The following is a 20,686-nucleotide window of genomic DNA, read 5'->3' as shown; positions in this document are numbered from 1 at the left end:
ACTTCTTGTTCTACGTGTCTATGGGATATCCAGAATGACATGACAGCTCTCCCAGCAATTAAGTTACTTCAATCCTCCACATTAATCTTCAGACTCCTCTGATAACTCATTTAAGTTTGTCATTTGAGAAGTTCTTTCCTCTACTTCTGTTGCTGAAGTCAGAAACAGTCCTGGAAACAATGTGGTTTAGAAATATTACTGGGCAAAACAGAACGGAAACAAAATTAAAGAAGAATCTCAGATTAGTGAGACACCCTTAGTATGAACCTGAAAAGATGAAAGCTGAAAGTGGTATTTGCTGTGCTGACACTTCACATTTCCAGACTAGAAGCAACCAGAAAGTTACCTAATTACATTACTAAACTTTCAACCATTTTGACTGACATTTCCCAAACCAAACACCAGTTTTGTTTTAGTGACACGAAACAGTATGGCCACTCTAATAACAAAACTATCAAAAATAAATTTTGCCCTAGATGAAAAAATATCCCCAAAATATTATCACAGTTATTTTAATAATTATTTTATTATCATCATACTTTGGAATAAGGACTGGGAATTGGAACTGAAATTTAGGCTGTGAAGTTGAAGTGTATTCCTAAATTATGGCACGTTCAGCATCTTTTGAAATTGTAGCAAATGTTCATGGGTAAATGTTCTCACTTGCCCAAGTTAGAATCATAGAATCACAGAATCATTTAGGTTGGAAAAGACCCTTGGGATCATCAAGTCCAACCATTAGCCTCACTCTATAAAGTTCTCCCCTACACCATATCCCCCAACATCTCATCTAAACGACCCTTAAACACATCCAGGGATGGTGACTCCATCACCTCCCTGGAGAGCCTATTCCACCATCTGACCACACTCTCTGTGAAAAATTTTCTCTTAAAGCCATTCCCTCTTGTTCTATCGCTAATCACCTGTGAGAACAGACCAGCATTAACCTCTCTACAATGTCCTTTCAGGTAGCTGTAGAGAGTGATGAGGTCTCCCCTCAGCCTTCTCTTCCTCAAACTGAACAGTCCCAGCTCCTTCAATCGCTCCTCATAGGATTTGTTCTCCAGGCCCTTCACCAGCTTTGTTGCTGTCCTGGTTTCAACCAGGATGGAGTTAATTTTCATTGGAGTATTTCATGTCATGCCCAGGTGGCAGGTCGCTCCCTCTCTCTCGGGTTTGTGGCACCCGGTCTGCTCATGGGGCAGTATTGTTGCTGGGGGGGGGGCAGTCACTGCGTTCGGTAAGCCACAGTTGCATTTTACCCCTTTTCTTTTTTGAACTCACTATTGCTACTGTTGTTCATTTGTTATATTTAGTAAATTCTTTCTTGTTATTCAACCCACGAATTCTCTTCTTTTGTCCCTCCCCTATCTTACCAGAGGGGGAAGGGGAAGGTGAAGGGCCAGCCATGTGGCATCTATGGCTGCCGGCCAAGTTCAAACCTCCACAGTTGCCCTCCTCTGCCCTCGCTCCAGCACCTCGATATCTCTCTCGTATTGAGGTGCCCAAAACTGGACACAACACTCCAGGTGTGGCCTCACCAGTGCAGAGTACAGGGGGACTATCACCTCCCTACTCCTGCTGGTCACACTATTTCTAATACAAGCCAAGGATGCCGTTGGCTTTCTTGGGCACCCGGGCACACTGCTGGCTCATGTTCAGCTGCTTGTCAATTAGAGCCCCCAGATCCTTTTCTTCCAGACAGCTCTCCAGCCACACCTCCCCAAGGCTGCAGTAATCCATGGAGTTATGGCCTAAATACAGGACCTGGCACTTGGCCTTGTTGAAGCTTATCCCATTCTTGCAGATTTTCACTATGATGACAAAAGACATATCCCAGAAATGGCTCATCTTCTGCCAAAACTAAATCATCTTGAAGACACTCATCAGAATTTTTTAAATGTACTTTGGGATAGAGCAAGGTATTTTCCCATAGTCTTTTTCTCATAAAATGCTAACAAATTCTGACTCATTTTCTGAAAGAAAGAAGAATAATCAAAGAAAGGAATTCAGCCAGAGGCAGATGTTAGCCTGGAACATTTCAGCTTAGGAGTTAAAGTCTAACAAAATGGTGAGCAGCCAAACATAAGGTTTTGTACTGACACATGCAAAGCAAGGACAAAAAGAATATTAGCATATTAGTAATGTTGCAGATCCATTACTATAGAGAACACTATTCATTTTATTAAAAAGACAGACCTATTCAATTTTTGTTCCGTATTTCAGAAGCAGCAAGAGAATGTCCTCATACCACAAAAGAACAATAAAGTAACCTATCCATTAGTAATTCAGGTGGAGGATAAACAACATGCAGACGACTTGACTGGTTTTAAGCCAGCATGCCTGTATAATTTTCAACATAGCAGTTCTGAAAAGAGTTAGCTAAAGACATCTACGGTTCTCTAATGTTACTTTCTAGTGACTCTTCAAATACTTGGGAAATTCCAGAAGACAAAGGATGATGATATTGTGCTAGTATTCAGGAAGGGCAAACAAAGTCACCCACAATAACTGGAGACCAGCTAGCCTGACATCAAATCTAGGCAAATTAACTCGAAAAATAAGTAAGGAATTAAAGTCAGAAATATAATGTACCATTCCACATGGGTGGCATTTTGAACATGTAGCATGCAAGTGGCCACAGGATGATCCCTCTAAAGCTCCAGTGCAAAGATGCGAGATCAGCGTTAGCCAACAGTTTGGGTGTGACTTAAAACGTACAACCTTCTTATGAAAAATAAACAAACCAACCACTTCCACTATCAGTAATGTACCCTTTAAGTGGAACGCAAAAATAATATTTCAGAGAACATTGTGAATTACAGTTAGAGCTTTTTACCAGTGAAGAATCATAACAGACTAAGAGCATTTCCAACAGAACTTGAAAGTAAACACTCATGCTATTAAATGGTTTCATCAGTGACATAAAAACAAGTTAAAAAATAATGTAAGAAACTGTGTGGATACCACAAATTCAAGCAAATTTTTGACTAAAAGAGGACAGGTTTGACATACACAAGCATCTGAACTGCATGGTTAGCTGGGCATACTCAAATGAAGACAACCTGCATACAGCACAGATACTTCCCTGTGTTTAGGTAGAAAAAACACAAACGGTAGCTGGAGATCAAGAAACAGGATCTCAGAAAACAACAGCTAAAGAAGTTATGAAATCACATTGGACAATCGATTCAACATGAAGTCAGTCCCAGCATTGTGCTGTGTCCAAAGTCAAACCAGACTCACACACTTATTACAGGCCTTGAACATACAGGAGGCTGAGCAGTGAACTGGACCTGGCCAATGGTTTTCATGAGACTAAAACTGGAGGAATATATATAGTAGCTGCCCTTATTCTAAAGACCACGCTGAGAAGTTTGAGAGAGCACAGTAAAAAACCATGCAGATCACTTGAAGACTGGTAAAAATGCTTTAGAGAGCCTTAAAGGGCTCAGTCTGTTTAGTTTATGAAACTTGTGAGGCAGCATGATTTTTCTATGCATGTGCCAGAGAGGGAAAATGCCACATACTAAAGAGCTCTTTAATCTAATGGAGAAAGGCTTTACAAGAAACAAAAGAGGGGAACTGAAGCCAGACAAACACAGATTTGGAAGAAAACCCACTTTTAAAAATTTGGGAGTGGAATTAAGGACAAACTCGCAAGGCAAGTGATAGATTCCCTCATCCGCATGTTTTCAAATTAAGACCAGAGGACTTTCTGAAAAATAAATGGAAATTAATATGTGCTCAGAAACAAGTAGTCAGCTTAATACAGAATAAATGCATGAAATTTCATAGCCTAGTCACACACCCCCAAGTTGATAAAGAACCCTAACCATTTCTTTACACTTAAACTCTATGAATCCATTAATCTCTCAAGAAATACTACTGAAAGGTGGTACTGTCACTTGTAACTAATTCACATAACTCCCACCGTTTCTTTTGAAGTGAAGTGCCCTCTGTAGTTATGCTTCACACTGATTTCATGTTTGTGTTGTATTTGTCCATATTTGCTGTCCTTCACAATTTAGCACTTATCCATGAATACGGCTTGAATACTTCAAACCAAAAAAAAAAAAAAAAAAAAGGGAACAAGGGAAGATGAAAAGGTGGTTATAAGGAAACAATAAGAACTAAAAAACCATCTGCACACCCATAAATTAAAGCTTGAATTGTTCTATAACCTGCTGGAAACACCATTTCCAAAGAGTACAAACTTAATTTCTACCCCTATGTGGACCGTCTATACACACATGTATGTATTTTTCACAGTAGTATATGTATAATGCCTCTTACCTGAGGGGGTTTTAGCATCTGAAATACACTGATGCCTCCAAAAGCTAATGGCAGATCTTTCTCTGTTCTGTAGTCGACATAACCTCTCAGCTAGCCCGCCCCTGCAGAGAATAAAGGAATGCTCAATTTTGCCAGGAATCAGCATACGTTTTTGCCAACTGACAAGCCACAGGACAGATGGAATATGTATGCTTCGAACCTTACAGACAGAAACATACAGTAATACTACATATTGCAGATTAGTTCCCCTAATTTTGATTCTACAATGGATATACACCAAATAAAGCATAGACTTAGGGTCAATACACACAATAAAACATTTTTACTATCTGGGTGCCCAAAAATCTTCATGTTTGTAGTCCTGACTCCAACACAAGGATTGTAACAAAAGGGTCTGAAACTTTTCTTTGCACTTACGCATGTACCCTGACAGAGACTACAGACAATTGTGAATTCAAAACAAACCAGTGTAACCACCAGTTATAACAGGTTGGGATTTTTTTTCCTCACAGATTTGTTTGTCTGTTGGCAAGGAGTGATCACAAAAATATTCTTTTACCCATACTTGACCCTATGATTCATTTCACAAGCTGGGTCAAGTGTGCAGTTTCAGTGGTCTGAACACTCTCCAAAATGAAATTAATTTAGCATTCCCAAGGTGAGGAGCAGAGGAGTGGCATCTAGCACAAATACATTTAAGGTAACACTAAAACAATTCCTACCTCTGGCTTTAAAGCCAGAAGGCACACTTTCTCTCTTTAAGAACAAAAAGACAAATGTATTGAAGCTGTCTTTGGGCTACTACAATGAGCTTTGGAGTATTTTGGAATACTATGGGAGTATTTCAGCATTTATCTTTGTCTTTGAAAAAGTTATTTGCATAAAAACCTACTTTGTTCTTTCCTTACAGTGTACATTTTTCCACAAGTACTATCCAGCATATCAATAAAGATTTCTACTAAGGTGAAATATGCCCTTGGATTAAACTGGTTTAGGAATCAACAGCAATAACATACAACCATCTTATGGTTATTTGTGCACTTTAACAGAATTTTTTAGTTTAGAAAAAAAGGCCAAATAGCTTGGTAATGCTCACACTGCAAAGGTGAAACTGAGAGAACTCAGACCTGTGGAAACCAAGAAGGAGCTAAAAAGGCTAAGCAACACTTCAAGTAGTCTGTAAAAATCTCTCTTTGGTTAGCAATTACTATGCAATTTCACCTGCAGACAAGTCAACAGGCTAAATGAAAAGTAATTAGTAGTCTCAGTTGATTTCTAATGAAAACTATATACTTTGAAAAATCACAAGTTATCAGATGGTATGGCTAAACATCTCAGCAGTACAGATCACGGAATGAACACTCTGAAATCCAAGAGCCACATTTGACCCAGAATGATCCATAAAAGTTTTGTAGTTACTGCATCTCTTCCATGGCTGGTGTGGTTCAGGCAGGGAAGAGAAAAACTCAGACTCTTTCAGAGGAGGAAAAAATCTCCAAACCCCCAAAATAAAGAATCCACACTTAACAAACTATAAAACTTGCTATATTAAGAAGGAAAACAAACAAACAAATTTAAGAAATCTTGGACGTTAGTGAACTTCCAGGTAAGCTTAACAACCTTGCTTAATTTTGCTTTCAACATGGACTTTAAAGGCACATGGGCAGCTAATACAGTGAAATGCAATAGAAGCTTTGGTACCAAGAGCAGTGCAGTCAAGCACAGAACTTCATACAGAATTATTTACTCTGCTGATAACACTCTGCTCAGCCACGTTTCCTTCAAAACTTGAGCCCTCAAGCATTTCTGCACTGCAATGCTTGTGGTCAAGACAGTTCTACAAACTCCAGCAAACTGTCCACCCAGTTTCTCTTCTTGCCAGGGAACTGTTCTTAGATGCAGTTATAATTCAGCTTGGCTGTGTGGTCTACATGAGCTATGCTGAAATGGGTAGATGCCAGCTCACCTAGGCTTAGAAATGCAGTAGTTTAACGCATTTCGAGTTTGCTTGCCTAAGTCTTGCATGCATGAATCTGCAACTGAAGTCTGTGGTTGGACTACAGCAATACACAATAGAGCTAGCAGCTTAAAAACTTGTTTTGCTTAAAGAAAACTGTTCAATGGGAGTGTTATAAAACCCTACTCCATTCCTTCCACAAACAGTCAAAAGAAATGTACAGGCTTGGGGAGGAGTGGCTGGAGAGCTGCCAGTCAGAGAGGGACCTGGGAGTATTGATTGACAGCCAGCTGAACAGGAGCCAGCAGTGTGCCCAGGTGGCCAAGAAGGCCAATGGCATCCTGGCTTGTGTCAGCAATAGCGTGGCCAGCAGGGACAGGGAAGGGATCTTGCCCCTGTACTCGGCACTGGTGAGGCCGCCCCTCGATTCCTGTGTTCAGTTTTGGGCCCCTCACTACAAAAAGGACATTGAATGACTCGAGCGTGTCCAGAGAAGGGCAATGAAGCTGGTGCAGGGTCTGGAGCACAGGTCGTACGGGGAGCGGCTGAGGGAACTGGGGGTGTTTAGTCTGGAGAAGAGGAGGCTGAGGGGAGACCTCATCGCCCTCTACAGCTACCTGAAAGGAGGTTGCAGAGAGCTGGGGATGAGTCTCTTTAACCAAGTAGTAAGCGATAGGACAAGAGGAAATGGCCTCAAGGTGCACCAGGGAAGGTTTAGACTGGATATGAGGAAGCATTTCTTTACAGAACGGGTTGTTGGGCGTTGGAATGGGCTGCCCAGGGAGGTGGTGAAGTCCCCATCCCTGGAGGTGTTTAAGAGTCAGGTTGACATAGCGCTGAGGGATCTGGTGTAGTTGGGAACTGTCAATGTTAGGTTAATGGTTGGACTGGATGATCTTCAAGGTCTTTTCCAACCTAGATGATTCTGTGATTCTGTCTTTGTTAAAATACCACTAGAAAGCCTCAAGGTACCTGTGCAAGAGAGCAGCTATTCCTGCCTGACAGCCTAATTTCCCACCCGTTCCCTGAACAGGACTATGTTGTGTTGAGTCAACCAGTTCCTCTTCTGTGAGCTCACTACTGTTTTACCTATGGCAGGAACACCCCATAGAAAGCAAGCTCCTGGTTTCATGACCACTGCACACAACAGTAATACACCATACCTGTTTCAGGCCTGGTATGTCTACCAGGGAGGGTCTTCACAACCTCATTACTAATTTACTAAACATGTCTATGAAAAGTAAAACTGTGCCTTTCCTTAGAAGTCCTTTTTGCTAATAAAATTCATTGATATGTATTAATCATCATCCTTCCATTCACATTCCAAATGCAGTTAAAGTAATTTAAACAGAAAACATCATAAAGCATTTTGCATCTGCTTGGTTGCAGAATATAACCAAATCTGTTTCATACATTGTGAAATTGGAAAATACAGTTCAAGGATATGTCACACACAAAAAGAATTTATATGGCAAGAGAGTTGGTAGTTTGTTTTTTTTTTCTCTTAAAAGGTAGAAACAAAGAAATTTAAACACCACCTCAAACTCAGGAGGATCAACCTCCTTTTTAGCTCAAACAGGTAAAACAAAGAAAAAGGTGCTTTCTGTTACATATTCTAACAGATCTGATTACAACAGCATTTTAAAACTACTAATTCCTTTTCATACGGTACAGGTGCCCACACTGTTGAAAATGCTTGTGTATGTGCTGTGAGATACTGTGAACTATACAGTCAGAGTCATTCCTAGCTGTGCAGAGTTACACAGAGCTTACACAAAGCAAACCACAGTATTAAGCAGGTGCTGGCTTCAGTGTAAGCACAAAATCCATATTTTGAAAAAGAAAAATGGTTAAAATTACTATTATTGTATTCCAAATTGCACATTTGTGGATTATTAAATACCTAATGAGCTTTTATATTCAGTCTTTGGTAGTTAACTGGGTTTACTGGGACTAACAGTCATTTTTTGGCGTAGCTTCTATCATATGGAAGTAACATTTTATTTATTTTGGTAATACAAGGTAGAGATGAATACTTTTCACTGTCCACACATTATCCCTCTGAAAAACCCCTTAGCTTTCTAGGCTTTTCAGGCTGCAGAAACTGGTTAATTTTGCTAGATATGAGAGGTTTGATGGCATCAATGGTGGAGACTGGCTTCTACAGACCAGGTCTTCATTACTCTGCAGTCTGTATTTATTTACACATCTAGCCACTGCAAGAAGTTTAGAAAAAGATATTCAGTTCCCTCTTTCACACAGATATAGCCCTTACAATGCATTTAATTGTCCTCAGTGATGAACCCAACATCTGGTGTGTGTGTGTATATGTATATATAAATGGCAAATATATTTTGATTACTAATGTATGATTTCTGTAATCAAGGGAACTGACAAACTGTATTTAATAACAAAAGCTGTAATTTGAGATGAATACTTTACTGACCAGAACTTCAAATGCGCTCCCAAAATGTTTTAATGGGAGCAAATTGAACACATTTGGCAAATTGTTAATGCAAAGGCTGTTCAGTGAAGCCAAACTGTTCAGATACAATCTCCACTGCCCACAAAACTTTCAGCACAACTATTTTGTTCCTTTAAATTCCTGAAGGCGGACAGATTTAACAAGCAGAAATTGATGTCCTATTTCCGTACTAAATCTGATCTTGCTGAAATACCGTATTTAAAACAACACATTGCCATTACCATCCATGTCCAGCAATATCCACACGAAGGACAGCTTTGATGACCATAAGAAAGCTCAGCATCTAGTACAAAAGCTATTACTGGTGGTTGCCTCCTTCCACAAACTTCAACAGCAAGTCTGAAGTTTTGTGCCACCATGTGATAAGCATCACCAAAAGGTAACACTGAGCCTGATCTGTGATTATCAGGCTGCTGGGCCCTAGCTTCCAACTCCAATTGAGGCTAACGCGGGGGGGTAGGTGTGTGTGTGTAAAAATAAAGAGTATTAGTGTGTCGACTGTGTTTGGAAAAGTCATTTTCAATCTTCCTGCAGTGCTGGAGATCTCTCTGTGTTTGTTTATTTATTAAGGTTTTCATTCAGCAGGGCACTTACCAAGAATAACCCCACATTCATCCAAGTTTACTCCTTTCCAGACTTAATCTGAATTTAAGAACAGTGAACACTTAAACATCTCATTATTGAGTTGTCTCCTCATATACACTATACTCAGGACTCCATGTATTTCAAAACACTATAGGTTACACAAATATATATCCCCATCTCAGGACTGGGCAATTTCCCTCCTCCTCTCTTTTCAAAGCAAGGACAGAACTCCTCTCATATTTCCCAATTAACTGATGAAGTAACTGACTTCTGCAACACTCAGCTGTCCATTTTCACTCCATGGTGTGTTTGCTAAAGAAGAAAAAAGGACCCCTAAGCATGCTGAAATTTGTCAACACTGCAAACCCATCAGCTATTTTAAGACAGTTTACAAGTTACAAAATAATAAGCAACACTGAATGCCGACAGTGACTAACAACTGCTCCTTTAGTGTACAAAATAGCATGAGTATGTATGAAAGATGTTGACCACATAGAAGTGCAAGTCTCCTCTACAGAGACCCACCTCCTCTCCAGCACAGAAGAGAAGCTGTTGACTTCGTGAAGTAGCAAGGGATAAGAAAGAGTAAATTTAGCTTTGCAGATCAGCCCCATTCAAGCTCTGACTCAACAACCAGATTTATAAACTTAATTCTTGCATGAACCACCAGTACCATGATCGCTGGCATTACTCTGTTAAATGTGGGCTACTTTTCTGGAATCAAAGCATAACACAATTTCTTTTCCTATGTGATAGAACAAGCAAAGACCAAAATAACTAGCAATAATTTTGTCCCTATAAAACTTGTCAAGTAATTATACTTTGCTACAAGTTCTGGGGTCTTTCTCTTGGAAAGGAATCGGCGTTTCTCCTAACTCACAATTTCTATGTCAAATCGACAGCATTTGAGGCACACACCTAAAATGAAAGGAAAATGGAAGACCCGTACTCCTGTACTGTAACAGAAATGACAGTATCTAATACTCAGCTATCAAGGGTCAGTTGCATCTGCCAAAACAAAAATATAGAGCAAAGACCTTCTACATTTATTTGAAAAAAATACTAACTCAATAGAGAGACAATGCAGTGATTTACTAAACTGCACTGGATGGTGGATTGCATCTTGCACATCAGCTGTTCGCATTTCAACGCTCTGATCTATTGTACCCATCCAGAGAGGTTTGGGTTTTTTTACATCAGCCAAATCAACCAGGTAGACATACTGAAAACCTCTTCTATAATCTTAAGGATTCACGGATTTGGAGCCTCTCTAAGCCACAAGTCTTTGAATCCATGTAGTCTCTCTCCACTCTTTTGTCAATGATTCCACAAAGGAGGTCACCTCCATAAAACACCTGTGGAACTCTGATACCATTTTCATGAGTCCCCATAGCACAGTGAGAGCCAAAGGTATCTTTCAGCAACTGCATTAGACAGAAGTAACCTAGAGAATTTACAGCATCTTCAGCTGTAGATTCCAAACAGGGTATACTAGAGACATCCTCAATACCACCTTTGACAAACTTTTGCAAGTACTGTCTGGACAGTATACCACAATTACTCCTGCAAATAAAAAAAATAGTTCTTTGTCATGGACACCAAAGCTTCAGCATTCTTATGTCGTGAAATTTGGTTTCCAGGCCCTAGTTGCCTCAAACAGTGCAGAAGAAGATATGTAGAAAGGATTATAGTCGTTAACTGCTGAGAAGGGTGAGTGTGCATATTCTATATCCCATACAGAATCCTTTTGGTTGGAAAAGACCTTTAAGATCATCAAGTCCGACTGTAAACCTACCACTGCCAAGTCCACCACTAAACCACGTCCCTAAATGCCACATCTACAGGCCTTTTAAATATCTCCAGGGTGGGGACCTGACCACTTCCCTGGGCAGCCTGTTCCAATGTTTGACAGCCCTTTTGGTGAAGACATTTTTTCTAACACCCAATCTAAACCTCACCTGGAGCAATTTGATACCATTTCCTCTCATTCTCTTATTTGTTATTTGGGAAAAGAGACAAGAGACCCACCTAGCTACAATCTCCCTTCAGGTTGTTGTAGAGACCTATAAGGGCTCCCCAAGACTCCTTTTCTCCAGGCTAAACAACCCAAGTTCCCTCAGCTGCTCCTCATAAAACTTGTGCTCCAGACCCTTCACCAGCTTCGTTGCCCTTCTTTGGGCACACTCCAGAACCTCAATGTCTCTCTTGTAGTGAGGGGCCCAAAACTGAACACAGGAATCAAGGTGTGGCCTCACCAGTGCCGAGTACAGGGGTAAGATCCCTTCCCTGTCCCTGCTGGCCATGCTATCGCTGACACAAGCCAGGATGCCATTGGCCTTCTTGGCCACCTGGCCACACTGCTGACTCATATCCAGCTGGCTGTTGACCAACACCCCCAGGTCCTTCTCTGCTGGGCAGCTTTCCAGCCACTCTTCTCCAGCCTGTACGGTTGTTGTGACCCAAGTGCAGGACCCAGCACTTTGCCTTATTACACATCATATAATTGGCCTTGGCCCATCGATCCAGCCTGTCCAGGTCCTTCTGTAGACCCTTCCTACCCCCAAAAGATCAACACTCCTGCACAACTTGGTGTCATCTGAAAACCTACTGAGGGTGCACTCGATGATAAGACCTACAGTGAAAGATTTTAAGTAAAACATTACAGACAGTTGATTCTCTACTTAGCCAAGTTATCTCACAGAAAATATTTGAAATAATCTAGGAAGATCTTTGGAAATAGGGAAGCTTTTGGGGCCTGGTCCTTTCATAGTTTTCAAAACATTGATCAACCCTTCTTACCAGCCACTGAAAAAAGAAGCCACCCACAGTTGAAATGTTTACCAAAGCTCTCTGGCTCTCAAGACTCTTTAATAGAAAAAAATTATTTCAGATTGTTCTACCTCTCTTATACAGCAGAGGTTCTCAGCAGAAGATGATTTAATAAGGAGAGTCTCCCCAGAAATGTTATTCCTTTTTTTGGCCGGTATAAGAAAAAAAACTAAAATCAAGTACCAGACTCACATGCACAATTTCTCACAGAATAGATTAACAAAGTTAAGAGGTTCCTCTGCAGGAACCAGTTTTGATGGGGAAACAGCCATGCTCCATGAGATAAGGGAAGAACCTTCCCACCTTCCCTTCAGTTCTGAAGGTTTTGGCTTGCCTTAGCCGAGATCTTGAACAGAAAAGCAAGCTCCATGGTTAAACAAACCACAGGCACCAAAATGACTTCTCTCCGAGGGGAATAACTGTATCCTGCTAAACCATTCTAATCAGTAAAACACATTACACATGAAATTGAAGAAATATGTCATTTTAAGGAAAGTGGGCTTTTTTTTTTTTTAACTGAATGTGGGGATTTTTTCCTTAACACTGAACATCTGATCCAGTGAAACCATCCACACTTTCTAAGAAACAAAACATTTTAACTTTCAGTAAATACATAATAATTTGCCCATGTACATTGTCAGTGATTTCAAGTGGTACATCTGTAGTGCAGCCATGATATTCTTCAATTATACTCTCCTAATTCAACACAAAATTCACTGGCAGGAAAACTTAATCCAATAGTTAAAATCAGCATAAGAACATGACGGTCAAAAGGGCTAGTCTGTTGCTGTTACACCCTCATGCTACTTTTGGATGCACGTAAGAAAGAACAGACCCATTTTTAGAGTAAAAGTCTGTTTCATTTGTGCCAGCTCCTTCCTCCCTTCGTAATTTCCTTTATTTTCAGGACCCCAGATGGCCTCACAACAACTGGGTTTCATTTTACTGCACGTAGCACCAGGACAATCTGTAATTTTCTCCTCTTTTGATAATAAGTTAATTTTAGCAGATTGGATCTGTAAGTAGTCTGCATACAAGCAGATATAAGATAATTAAACAGAATTTCCCAAGATCTTATTTTACAATTAAACTAAAAACGGCCACTCTAATAATAAAAAAACAAACAAAAAGCTAAAGCAGCTGTTCTTCACAAATAAAAGCTCTTGCGATATGACAGATTTGAAAGTAGGATTAACATTGTCTTAAGATATCTATATCCTACACTGAAACCCAGACTTTTTTTTTCTGATGGAAATTAAGTCTTACTAGAAAAAGCAAACAATTCATAAAACCTTTAAGAAAGGTTTACTTGTAGACAAGAAAATCTGAGTATGTGCATTTTGAGTTTTCATCTTTATAAATACTGAACAAACCCAGTTACTGGTTTAACCTATGTAACAAACTTGGAGACTGAATACTCTTAATTTCTTACTTCTTGCACAAGAGAACTTCAAGAGACTTGGAATTAATGCAGTTTAGACATTTCACCCTGTAGCATTAACATGAAATCTAAATCTAAAAAGAGGTGGTTCCTGAAAACTGTTACTTGCAGTATATAGTCTCTCCCCTCAGAACTGCAAATCACTTACACTGTTTTCCCATGCAGTGTTGACTCAAGCTGAGAAACTGAAACTTTGCGGTGGAATAAAAGGGCAGGAACATCTACACCCAACACCTCTTGACCTGATCATCAAGACAATTCACCTCACTATCAAGTACCACTACTACTTTCTTAACAACTCTTAGTAGCTCATGGGTGCAGTACAATGACATTTATCTCTCAGGGTACCTGGGAGAATTATACTACTCCCGCTCCATCCATCACCAATTTTGTTTAAATAAAGAAAGGCAGCTACACGAGATGGCATATATAACCAATGTTTAAGGTGAGGATGTCCAGGAGCAATGGTATTGATGTCAATGAGAGGGACAATAACTTTGCTACTAGCACAGCAGACTGGCACCTTCTACAGCACTGCCCTCAAGGTTTCTCAGAACCTGCCCAAAACCACCAACACACCTGAAGGACAAACAACACCACACAGCCTACCTGCTCTCCCCAGTGGACCGTGGTAGAAAAAACAATTTTTACTTAAAACAATTCTGAAGACAAAACCTAACATTACAGGATACATGAAGACATATGAGAGTTTGGAGAACTTGCAAAAGGGCACAGAATAGACCAGTCAGTAGACATGGTGGGGGAGGAATTGCTTGTCACACCCTTCTTGTCTGCAGACACTAATTGCTTTCCAAAACCCCATTTAACTCATAACAGAGGTTGCAACATGCTTCTTCAAATTTCACTCATCATAAGCAACATTGTGCATGTACGTTTGGGGACACAAATGGGTTTTCATTTTATTTCCACTTAAAGGTATTAAATTTACACTCAAATTTCTAACACTAGGATCAGCAGAATTTATTTTATTCATCCATAATCAGCTTACTTATGAAGATTTCTGTTGGTTACATTTTGATTTTTGTAGTGTATGACCATGACATCTGCAGTAGGATTAAACAAACAATACTGTTTTCTCCCATCCAGACAGCTACCCATTTCCATTTTAGTGCTAGGAGGATTACAGGAGGAGAGGACAGTAGAAAGTAACTTACTTGAATTTTTTCATGGACTGTTATGGCTCTTTTCTTTGTTTGTTTGATTTTGGTTAGGGTTTGCGGGGGGGTGGGGGATTTTATGGGGTTTTCTTTGAGGTTGCATAGAAAAATGTGGTCATGGATGTAATACAAGCATAGCTGCAATCAGGTAATGCAAATATAAATGCAGACTGCAGTGTGCCTGAAGAATCTGGAAGTCTGCTAAACATGGTGTAAGATTTTTTTCAGAAAACATAAGCTGAAGTTTTTCAAAAATATTCTCCCTAGTTTTGAAGGTAGCTTTGGTCATCACAAACAGCAAAGAGATGAAAGAAATAATTTCTATTTTCTTAAAAGTGGGAACAAAACCATAGGAGGCCTGTTCTACCTACACCAGGACTTTTCCATGAAGTAAGCATGCTTAAAACAGTCTGGATTTGGAGTAGAACCTCTCGCACAGGAATTCACATGGGAAGATGGAAGCTCTACCACTTGTATCATCTCTGCTGAACCCATGCTTTCTTAGGCACCAGCCTGGAAAAAGAAAGCCTGGCTAAGCAGAGGCTCTTCTACCTACTCCACAGTTCCAAATGGTCTGACTGGAAGCCTGTGGGCCAGATCTAGCTTGCAGGATGATTGACCCTTCTTGCTGCTTTTTCTGCTGTGGCCTTGATCTGGAACAGAGGTGGGAAGGAAAGAGAAAGGACAAGCCAACAAATGCTACATAACTTTTAGCTATATAACCAGAAAGAAGGGGCTGTCACTACATCAATCAAGAAACTGACAAATGTTTCCCTGAACTGGCCTTCCATCCACAGCACTGAAAACCTGAGTTTTCCTATCGAGGATGCAGACTCTTATAATCCATTGTCAGTACACCAATGACAATATTCTCCATCAACAGTAAAAGGAAGGATGGGAGAGACACATGTGGAATTAATGTCCTGAACAGGAAGACTGAAAAGATGACAATTACCTGGACAAGCAAAATAACTAGGTAAACAAAACTCCTAACTGAGGAATTTCCTGCCTGCTTCCCTGTTCCCAAAGGAACCCAAGGTGGAACCACAGGATGGAAGAGTGAAAACCCCTGCAACCTCTGCTCCTCTGGCCACTCTGGACAGATTACATTCTATATCGTCATGGTTGGTTTGGTTTTGTTGTTTTTAAAGCTACTTATCTCTTATACATTTGTTTCCGAGTGTCTTTACCGTATAATATATTTTTGCACTAAGATGGTTGATAGCAGAGGTCATAAAATGAAGCTGGTAGGTACAGATTCAAGTCATCTTTAAGCTACAGAGCTCTTAACCCTGGGATGTTTTGAAGCCAAAAGTTTTCATGGCCTCAGAAAACTACCGGGCAAACTCATGAAATGACAAACCCACAGAGGGTAACTAACAGCTCCTGAGCAGAAAACTTCTGAAAGCTCTAAGTACATCTGGGTAAAATACCATTATATGCTTCTCCTGTTCTTATTACCTTCACACATACTTGCTTTTGGCCGCTAACAGGCATTTTGGGAGGGGGTTACAGCCTTGGTCTGACCTAGTACTGTTGTGTCTTTATGTTTATAAAGTAACAAGACAAAGTTTAATTGCACAAGCAAAACACTTTTAAGTACAGAGAAACTCAGCAATGAGGCTTTTCAAATCTGTTCCCTCAGCCAGCATTTTGAAATAGCTAAGAACATTTTAAGAGAAAAATAAGGTATCGCTATTTAACCAAAGTAAAGATTTGCTTTAAGTAATTGATTGATTACTGTATATAGAATCAACTGTAAAAATAAGAAAAAAACACATTGTTAAAAGTATGATATCTATAGCAGCACTGTTTGTCACTGTAGTCTCCGTAGCTTAAGGCACACCTCCACATATACCATTTAAGCTAAAGCAACTTTTCATTAATTCAACAAAGGAAGCAACCATTTCTGCACTGTATTTAGCTAGAGAAATAGTGAATTGTGAACATCAGGCTTCCACTGCCCAGACTGCTTTATTTCAGCAGTTATATCATTTAAATGTATTTAATTTAGTTGCAGAGATTTACATTTCATATTAACAAATACATCCTACCTTTGCCTATAGATCACTCTGTTCTGCACTATTCAGCATTATTGCTTATCCACCCCTTTCCTACAGTATGTTGGATAATTCTACCCTGACAAATCTGGAGAGGACCAAAAAAAAAAAAAAAAAAAAAAAAATCTGCAAGGCACAAAGCAATGAAATGATTACAAGATAATATGGAAGTATGTTCACACACACATCTGTAACTGTAAAGCATTATTAGAAGTGCAAAAATCATTGATTTGTACACAGAAGTTCAAGATCGAGAGCTTTCACCACAGATTTTAAAACTGAACTGAGTTCTTTCTTGCCTCGTTTGCTCATTTACAGATAAACGACATTCTTTAAGTTTTTGGAATCTGCATCACTAAAATGTTTATCCTTGAAATGCATTCCTACTCTTCTTTAAGTATTTTTTTACTTACAATTAAAAAAAAAAATTCCTTAAGGCAGACAGCACATTTACCTCAGTAGCTTCCTCTTCTTCGTGGACTCAGCGGGGGCTCGGGGGGCCTTGCCTGCCTGTTTCCCAGGGGTGCGTAGAAGGGCCTGTGCAGACTTCAGCCATTCGCTGGCCGGTCGTGCCATAACATCCCCCATGTCCGCTCCCGACCATGACTGTAATCTCTTAGTGGATCCTGAAGTAGTGGTCACTAGGACTGTCTCTCCTCCCATGTTGTCGTTATCGGATGAATAATCAGAAATTTCTGTCAAAGTTGTCTAAACAAATAAAAATATAAAGCTATTTAAACAGAGTGCTACATAAGTACAGGTTTATTTAGGCAGTTATTTATGTTTCCTAGTAATCCATAAATTGAATGCCAATTCATTAATATAATTTAAACAACTTCACTGTAAATGCATATTAATCTTTTCTAAGTCAACATGAACTCCTGAATATAAGGACCATCTCTTGAGGGACAACTGAGATCAGTAACATTTGTTTTTTCAAACAACTAGATCTGGAGAATTTATCAAAATGATAAGCCAATGTTTATCAGAAAAAGTTTCCAGACAGGTCAGGATTAAAGCAAGTTTTCAGGACAGCAGAAAGAGGCTAATGAGTGACAGGGATCATGACTGGCAGGAAAGCTGAAAGGGAGCTTTCACATCAGGATTCAAGTATGAAGGCTGACTTCCATAGTCTGAATGGAGGGAAGAAACATATGCCTCTGTTGAGAACCCACACCTGGCAAATAGTATGTAACCTTCTGTTACAACAAGATTTTGACCACTGGCCTTCACCCATGTTCACCAGACCTATAGCTTCCCAAGAAGGTTTCAGAAGTTGAGCATAAGCTATCGGGACGCATCCAGGTAGCTCCAGGAAGGATGGATTAGTGGCCAGGAGCCAGGCCCACGAGCAAGCAGGGCTCATAAAACCTCACTGGAACTCTTCTCCCAGAATCTCACAGGACACACTGAACTCATCCCACTAAAGGAGGGATGAGAGGAGAGGATGAGAAGGCCCAAAAACAAGTCTGCAAAGAGATGTGGAAGGCTGAGAAGAGGGCTGGTAGGGAAAATTCACCTGCTTTGGCTCAGCTTGTTTTACTCTACTCTAGGGCTGACACACAAGCAGGGCAAGGAACTCTAAGGTGAGCTCTGCACAGTTACGTACATTATCCTCTCTTGACCCAGTATTTCTTAAAGTACTAAGTATTGAGCAAGAATACTTGAAAAGTGGAATTTTAGCTAGTACAGAATGAAATGAACTAGAACTCTGAAATAGGCAGAAGACAGAAACATGAGCTGGACTCAGTCTTCATGAGCTAGCTGGAAAAAAACCCACTCTCTACAAGTTCTGGTGGGGTGAGCATGGTAACAGTCCCATCACTGGGACCACCAGCATTAGCTGCTCAGCTCAGGGGGGCTTGCACAAAACTCTTCTAACAAGAAGAGGCAAGTTAAGTAACTCAGACTGATCCTTGAAAGAACAAAAACCCAATGTAAAACATTAGGTTCATATTATCAACAGGGAACTGGAAAAACCCAAAGACTGACTTCACTCCAGATCATGCTGCCCTGATCACAATAGGTCCTGGAAAAAATTAGCCTGTTCAGCTGGTCTAACACAGTAAGCAGCTCTCCACACAGGTTGTCTGACAACTGGCTCAGATAAAGACTTTAAAGATAAAAGAAGGGAGGGAGGGAAAACACTGCATTCACTAATGCTGTTGTATGTTATTAATTAGTGTAATCAACTGAAACCAACATTTCTTGACTGAGCACCAAAATGAGTTCAGCTCTTGCCAGTTCTTTAATACATTCTTCACATAAATGACGAGACACTATGTTCATGTTCTGAGAGCTCACCTAAGTACTCTGGAAATTGGAAGGACCTTTTAAAGTTATCCAGAGAAGGAGAATAGCTAAAAGAATGTAATTAATATCATCCTGGTTTAAACACAACACAGTCAACATTCGTCCCTTGGCAACAATATTTCTCTGAAAACAAACTCCTTCCACATTGGAAAAGAGCCAGAAATCGAAGGTTTCAAAGAGTACGAAAGCAGTAAGCAAGCACTTCATTCTTAAAACACCATTCTGATGCACTGTTTTACTTTAGGAATGCTTCAATTTTGCCCAAATCACTACAATATCCACTGCACCTAAAAAAAAAGGATGTAAACCTGAAGTTCTTTGAGCAAGTAAACTGCAAATGAGGAAAACTCTTGGCCTGTGCTTCAAGTTAAGCACATGTTTTTTATCCCACTGACTGTTGTAAAAGTTACAAAGCTTTTCTAAGGTTGTCTAATAAATAATTTAATTCTTCTGCTAATATTTATTATTGTATACTTGTTTAGACTTAATGTCCCCAAGGAAACCATAGTTTGTGGTTTTTGTTTTGTTTGCTTGTTAATAGTTTTGCTGGGTGGTTTGTTGATTTTGTTTTTGTTTGGTTTTTTTTTAATTGGTCAGTTGGAAATTTTTCTTTAAAGAAGAGGAAGCTATAAAAATGGAGAAAACCAAAAATTCAATCTTCCAATTCCGTACATTATTTAACTGTAGCCACCATCAGAAATAAAAGTCTGAAGAGAAAAATATTTTCAAAACATACAAACATGATTTTTCAAGTACCCAGTAAATAAGCTGGCACTACCACCAACATTATGGTGGACAGTTTGAAAAAAAAAAAATAATTCTTAGGTTCACTTTAAAACAATCATTGATAAATAGTGAATAAATTGTTTATCCATTATTAGTATCTTAAACATCATGAAGCTGAATTTTCAAGAGTTGTGGGGTTTTTTTTTCTAAATAATAACCCCACTAATATCACCAAGAGTTTCTGAAGAGTATCACTGCTAAGCACAGAGAAGTGTCAAATTAAAAGTAGTCAACTTTTCCACATTGCTTATTATTTCAAAGTACAGTAATTTCTGGTTATGATGGCTGAAGGTACAAAGCTCACCACTACACACATGCTCAGCTTCTGCACCTTAATAGCTTCCTCCAACCCCTGAGCCCAATCTAAGCATTCCCTTTCTGGGGTTTTCCATGACTGTCTCCCATACATCCCAATCACTCCAAATACTTGGTCTAGACTGCTCACTAACATTTACCTTTCTTTTCCAATTATGACCTTGTCACAACACCCTCTGTATCATGTTAACCTCTCTACTATGTTCAAGGGCTGAGTGGAAAAAAAATGCAGGGGCTGACCTCAATCTTTCTCTCACTGAAATGACAAGCTTCGTTCATTTTGTTCACTTTGAAATAAATCTATTTGCTCTGTGACTGGTTTCATTTGAAATGTTCTAAATGCTCCCTTTCAATGGCTCTTTCTTTTAAGGAAAAATTACTTTAGTATAAATGCACGGAATACTGTCATTTTTTCTGCTAAGATTTGGTTACAGGAAAACA

The 20,686-nt window shown here is 39.6% G+C and overlaps 1 protein-coding gene across 5 annotated transcripts in view; it reads right to left on the bottom strand.

The window, feature by feature from the left end:
• SPIDR (scaffold protein involved in DNA repair) overlaps positions 1–20,686 on the bottom strand; it is a 197,012-nt gene that overhangs the window by 134,250 nt on the left and 42,076 nt on the right. For all 5 annotated transcript variants that reach the window (XM_026843074.1, XM_026843075.1, XM_026843073.1 and 2 more), the window contains 2 exons: positions 17,286–17,539; positions 4,297–4,397 (listed from right to left, as the gene is read on the bottom strand). In XM_026843074.1, coding sequence (XP_026698875.1) covers positions 4,297–4,397; positions 17,286–17,494 — 310 coding nt within the window. In that variant the 5' untranslated portion in view covers positions 17,495–17,539. The remainder of the gene's footprint in view (positions 1–4,296; positions 4,398–17,285; positions 17,540–20,686) is intronic.

Source organism: Athene cunicularia (assembly GCF_003259725.1).
Source record: "Athene cunicularia isolate RWA chromosome 2 unlocalized genomic scaffold, athCun1 chr2_part1, whole genome shotgun sequence".
NCBI lineage: Eukaryota > Metazoa > Chordata > Aves > Strigiformes > Strigidae > Athene > Athene cunicularia.
This window is presented reverse-complemented; position numbering and strand designations above follow the sequence as displayed.